A 5,948-nucleotide genomic window follows, 5' to 3' on the forward strand; every position below is an offset into this window, starting at 1 on the left:
AGTAAACTTGATTCATATTTTGAATTTTAAAAGTCTCATTAACTCCGTAAATTTGTTTAAATGGCTATCTTAATCAAGGTTGTAAAATCGCTAAGCGCTAGTCGGGCGGACATGGCCTTCACAGACTAATCGGTGATTAATCGGATTTGTATTTTTGTAGTTTTTATTTGTTAATCAACAAATTATTATATAAATTCAATGAAAATATGTATTATACTATTTAAAAATAATAATATAAAATTATTTAATATAGAAAAACATGTATATTTGTAACATATATCTTTAAAAATGTGCAAACATCAATATTTCAGCAACAATATCATTGAAACAACTTGAAATTGAATTATAATAAACCAAAAAAATAAATTCGCAACAAAAAATGCCTTTATTTATTGTCGCTTAGGCGGTACCTAGGCGGTCTAGGCGGCGTCGAGGCGGAGGCAAGACGGCTAAAAATTACTTAGGAATGAATAAAACGCCTAGAGGGGCTAATTGGAAAAAATCGCAGCGGATTCTCAATTTCGAGGGCCTAGGCGGCCTTCGTTTCGAACAATAATCTTAATTTGTTTACAACGATTGAATTTGCTTATAAGAATCTATTGCTTAAAATGATATATATTCTAATTTTTCAATCATGTTTTGCCATATGAAATTGAGGAACTAATAATACACTTTATATGTTGAGGAAACCAAAAAAACAATAGTTAAAACTGAATTATAATAGATGTTATATTAATTTAGGAATATTAAGCTAAAGTTGAATGTAAATTGATGCTTGGGAGGAATGGTTTGTAAAATGAGTAGGATTGGATAAATAGTTTGGTGATGTAAAGCTTATTGAAGTTTTAAAGATTAAACACTTCCATTCCATATATGAATTGAAACAAAAAGTAGGTGTAAATGTTGAATTCATCCTCCAGTCTGAGTCTGAATCTGATCAGTCTCCTTGACAATTGCAAATCCATGTTTCACCTTAAGCAAATTCATGCTCTTGTATTCGCGTTAGGCCTCTCCCAAGATGACATTTGTCTTTCCAAAATTCTCTCTTTCTCTTCCCTCTCTGATTCTGGGAACAACGTTCTTTACTCCTCCTGCGTTTTATACTCTCTCTCCAATCCTACCATTTTCAATTGGAACACTGTCATTAGAGGCTACTCAAAAACCAGAAACCCTAATGGTTCTCTATCCGTTTACATTCATATGTTGCGGGCTGGTGTCTCTCCTCACCACTTAACTTTCCCTTTTCTCGCCAGGGCGTCTGCTCGCCTTTTCAACCCACATTTGGGTATGTCTATCCATGCTCACATTGCCAAATTTGGCTTCCATTCTGATTTGTTTATTTCCAATTCTTTGGTTCATATGTACTCTTCCTTTCGAGATATTTCTCATGCGCGAAAGGTGTTTGATGGAATGCCTCTTAAGAACTTAGTTTCTTGGAATTCTATGGTCGATGCCTACGCCAAATGTGGATATATGGTTTTTGCACGTCAAGTGTTTGATTCAATGCCTGAAAAAGACGTTTTGTCTTGGACTTGTTTAATTGATGGATATGTTAAAAATGTGAATTATGGGGATGCAATGTCAGTTTTTGAGAACATGAGAACCTCAGGTCCCAGGCCCAATGAGGTTACATTGGTGAGCGTACTGTGTGCTTGCGCTCATTTAGGTTCTCTTGATAAAGGAAGGATGATGCATCAATATGTCATTCATAATAAGTTGCCCTTGACACTAGTTTTGCGCACCTCCCTTGTTGACATGTATGCCAAATGCGGGGCAATTCATGAAGCTCTCAATGTATTTCGGGGGATGCCAAAAGAGACTGGCGATGTTTTAATTTGGAATGCTATGATTGGTGGACTTGCAAATCATGGTTTGATTAGAGAAACGCTCGATTTATTCTTAGAAATGAACACGGTGGGAGTTAAGCCGGACGAGATCACATACTTGAGCTTGTTGAGTGCTTGTGCTCATGGTGGATTCGTGAAGGAAGCTTGGGATTTTTTTGATTGCCTTGGTAGACATGGAATGAGTCCTAAGATTGAGCATTATGCTTGTATGATAGATGTTATGGCTCGTTCAGGTCAAATAGCAGAGGCATATCGGTTTTTATGTGAAGCGCCAATAGAGCCAAGTGCATCGATGTTAGGTGCTCTGCTGAGCGGATGTATAAACCATGGGAAGTTAGATGTTGCAGAAATAATAGGAAAGAGGCTTATTGAGCTGGAGCCGCGGCATGATGGTAGATATGTGGGGTTGTCGAATGCATATGCTATTGTGAGACGGTGGGAGGAAGCAAGAAGCACGAGGCAAGCTATGGAAAGGATAGGGGTAAAGAAATCTCCAGGTTATAGTATAGTGGAGATGAATGGAGGTATTGATAGGTTCATTGCACAAGATAAATCACATCCTAAATGGAAGGAAATATATATGATGTTAAGTTTGGTTGTAAGTCAAATGAAGCACATTGTTAACTATGAAGATGAAGAGTTAATGTTGTGGTTATGATAATGAAGTCCAAACAATTTGAGTATATATAAAGGAGCAGATAAAGTAGTTGATTACATTTTACTGAAAGCCATATATATGTGTATAGGAAGAGAAGAGCAGAGGTTAAAGATGAAGAGAAAACACACCAAGCAAGCTTAAAGCATAGAGAATAATAGAGTATTTGTTCAAAAAAGTAGTGCAAACTCTATAGGCAGTGGAGTGTATGAGTTTGGTTCTGCAAAAAAGCAAAAAAGAAAAGACATTACTAGTACATAAGAAAAGACATCATCTTGATAAAAGAAGAAGAAGTACCTTAGGCTTAATTAATAGAAGAAGGTTGAGAAAGGTGGAGATGGTAAGGGATGGTAGCAAGCTGAAGGACACTACTTGGTTCTCCACAGAATGGGAATTGTTCAAGCACTTGATGTTGTTCCACTGCCACTGCCTTTCCTTCCATTGCTGCCTGTTGATACTCAACAGCTGCTCGCTGCTCCTGTATCTGTCAACATACACTCTTATATATATATATAAATTCTTCTTTTCTAGCTATATTAGATATGATCTAAACTACTAATTAAGAAAGAATCCTCACCCAACGGTACATATTGCTGTTTTCTTCCTCCAGCATTCTCTCCTAACATATCATCATAATAACTAATTAACATTATGGCATTCATTTGCTAATTAATTGCACTTAACACAATTTCTCACCTTCCTCCGCAGATTCTCCAGCTGCTGTTGCAACAATTCATTCTGCACATATAATCATCCACGCCTCATTAATATATAAATGGAGATAAATTTATCCTCCTTCCCACCCCAATGGGCAATGGGGTATACCTGCCCTATTTTGTTATATTTTTTTCTTTCTAAACTTAACTTAATATATTCAATTTCCTAATTACAATAGTTAGGCAATAATTATGATAGAAAATAATAAAAATTCAATATCTTTTTGTTTATATAATAAAATCTAAAGAGGAAATTACATATATTTAATAGGGTAAAGTCTAAAAATAATTTCTATGCTTTCACTTTTATTGCATTTTTTTTATTTACAAACGCTAGACTGAAAGCACACAAGTTTTCCTTAACTTTATCCTATTTAATATTAAGTTTTTATTTTAGTTTGGATTTATATTTTCAGATTTACATTTGAAGGTGTAACTATAATGTTTAAATTAAAAATGAATTGATAAATGTTAAAAAATATGTTATATATCTCCAGTGGTAGTGTCAAGAATCTATACTTTGAATTATTAAAATAATACTATATACGTTAAATATAAACCAATATTCGGGAGGCTACATAGGAGAAAACTAACTATACTGAAGGCGGAGCTGGTGGGCGGGGAGCTTCAACCCCTCGGGCTGGCTCCACCCCTATCCCATAGATAAGTTTAAGGATAATAGGTAGTGTATGAAAATGGAGAATGAGTAAGAAACGAAACATCACCTTGCGATCTCGAACCTTAGCAACAGAATGTTCAAGTTGAAGTTCAAGTTGAGCCAAATCCTCAAATGGAATAGAGGTCATATCTTCACCAGTGTACCTCCTCATGTTTACTTGAAGACGACGAGTTTCTTTCTTTAGCATTGCTAACTCGCCATACAATTGTTCCTGCTTTTTTTATTCTTTATTATTATTTATTAATTTTAACTTTTAATCCAAATTTAAAGCAGTTTCTTTCTTTCATTACCCACCCTGCTATCATGCTCAGGAATGCTGCTCCCTGTAGCCTTCTGGTACCTTTCTATGATTTGCTCCATCCTGCTTAAACATTCTAAATCTCCTCAATATCTATTTAATTAAGCTACCACATTAACACTTTTTTTTTTTTTTTTTGTATAAACAATTCCTATAATTAACACAATTAAATTAGAATCCAAAAATATCTTTTATTATTATCTCTAACATTTTCTAATTTCTAATGAATTAAATAAATGTTGTTAAAGTTAATATCACAAAGATATTTTTATTCTACTTTGATGTTAATTTAAGCATTTTAGTACATATATTATCTGTTATTGTCTTATAATTAAGGATAAGGGAAATAACAATTAATGTAAAATACATGCACTTATGAAGTTTAATTAAATTAAAATGAATATAATCAAACAATAATCTGAAGTTGCATTTTCAGCCCTATACACAATAAAAACTAAATAGAAGTTGGGATTTTGCAATGTAATGTAAGATTATGAAACCCTCCAGCAATTCAAACTTTCCACTTCTTTTGATAATAAAAATAAAAACCCATGGCTAGGTGTATGGGTTGATGAGCATCCCACAAAAATGGCAAGAATTGAGAGCTCAGCCAAAAAGATTCTGAAAAGCTTAACATCGATGATGATCATGATAATGAGAATTTTTTGTTAGATAATTAAGAAAATGGAGAGATCAGTTAAAGTATGATCCTCATGACATGACAGATCTAAGGGGTGAGTGTCCTCAGTAGAAAATTGAGCATCTATAGATCAAATTCTTAAGCTCTATGAATGAAGAATCCATGGATGTTTTTGTTTTAAAAGAAAAGAATGATGAGTAGAGTAGAGATCTTAAAATCAGTTGTTAATTAATAGAGATCTTGAGATTAAAACATAAAAAGGAAGCAGCTGGCAGAGAAAGAGACGGGTTGACCCATGATCAGAAAACCCTAGATAGCTACTTTGTCAGAAAACATAAAAAAAACTCTCAAAGACATTGAAAGTAAATTTCAAGAAGAGAAGAGAAGAGAAGACCTGAAAGGTTCAGAGCAGTACTGGCACATCTTGCCAGTGCTAGAGAAGATGATGAGACCAATCTGAGCATCACAAAGAACAGAAAGTTCATGTGTTTTCTTCAAAAGACCAGCTCTTCTTTTTGAGAAGGTTACTTGCCTTGTTGTCTGGTTTTCAATCCTCTTTATTGGTATCTTTCCTCTTCCCATTTCTTCCTTTTTCATGCAAACACACACATATAAGTATATTATCACTACAAGACATACAACCAAAGGATAAAATGGAAACTAAAGCTTCTCAGAATTCATCTACCAGATCAAAGAAAACAAAGAGAGAACAAAGGGAGACTACCTACCTATATATCTCTCTACTCTCTTCTCTTGCTTCTCCAAATAATGCCTTCTATTCTATTCTATTCTATTCTATGTCTACATATAAAGATATATAATTACCTCATTTATATATATGCTTCTTAACATATTAAGAAAAACTACTATATAATTACCCTTTCAAACATCCATCCTTTTTTAATATCAAAAATCACAAAATTATTCATTTTACAACCTCAACTTTACCCTTATCATAATTATGGTTGTCACTAAAACTTCTATAAATCAACCTCAAAAAAAATTATTATCTTATTAATTTATAGAATGAATTTTATTTTTTATATTATATTTTTCAAATTAAACAATTAGTGTTTTTCGGTAATTAAGAGAAGAAAATAAATAAACAATTAA

General features: G+C 33.4%; 2 protein-coding genes across 5 annotated transcripts; one reads left to right on the plus strand and one right to left on the minus strand.

Annotated features, from left to right (window-relative positions):
- Positions 1-744: 744 nt before the first annotated feature.
- On the plus strand, positions 745-2,520 carry LOC136221609 (pentatricopeptide repeat-containing protein At5g08305). Its single transcript, XM_066008993.1, has one exon. It carries the CDS (start codon positions 901-903, stop codon positions 2,503-2,505), a length of 1,605 nt encoding a protein of 534 aa, XP_065865065.1. The 5' UTR covers positions 745-900; the 3' UTR covers positions 2,506-2,520.
- On the minus strand, positions 2,509-5,707 carry LOC136221610 (protein TRANSPARENT TESTA 16). Of its 4 annotated transcripts, none has more exons than XM_066008996.1 (8): positions 5,564-5,707; positions 5,230-5,423; positions 4,192-4,258; positions 3,944-4,108; positions 3,199-3,240; positions 3,080-3,121; positions 2,800-2,986; positions 2,509-2,722 (listed from the first exon to the last, which is right to left on the minus strand). In XM_066008996.1, exons 2-7 carry the CDS (start codon positions 5,415-5,417, stop codon positions 2,807-2,809), a joined length of 684 nt encoding a protein of 227 aa, XP_065865068.1. In that variant the 5' UTR covers positions 5,418-5,423; positions 5,564-5,707; the 3' UTR covers positions 2,509-2,722; positions 2,800-2,806. The 4 variants fall into 4 exon arrangements, with proteins under 4 accessions (XP_065865068.1, XP_065865069.1, XP_065865067.1 ...); XM_066008997.1 differs by having other exon boundaries at positions 5,230-5,419; positions 5,564-5,680; XM_066008995.1 differs by lacking the exon at positions 5,564-5,707 and having other exon boundaries at positions 2,800-2,980; positions 5,230-5,526.
- Positions 5,708-5,948: the final 241 nt, after the last annotated feature.

The sequence above is a fragment of the Euphorbia lathyris genome, chromosome 3 (assembly GCF_963576675.1).
Source record: "Euphorbia lathyris chromosome 3, ddEupLath1.1, whole genome shotgun sequence".
Lineage (NCBI taxonomy): Eukaryota > Viridiplantae > Streptophyta > Magnoliopsida > Malpighiales > Euphorbiaceae > Euphorbia > Euphorbia lathyris.

Coding starts and splice junctions, on each gene's coding strand:
- LOC136221609 (XM_066008993.1), top strand. CDS start 901: ATGTTGAATTCATCCTCCAGTCTGAGTCTGAATCTGATCAGTCTCCTT.
- LOC136221610 (XM_066008994.1), bottom strand. CDS start 5,432: ATGAAAAAGGAAGAAATGGGAAGAGGAAAGATACCAATAAAGAGGATT. Junction 3,241..3,943: donor CTAAGGTTCGAGATCGCAAG/GTGATGTTTCGT, acceptor TTATATGTGCAG/AATGAATTGTTGCAACAGCA. Junction 3,122..3,198: donor TGGAGAATCTGCGGAGGAAG/GTGAGAAATTGT, acceptor ATGATATGTTAG/GAGAGAATGCTGGAGGAAGA.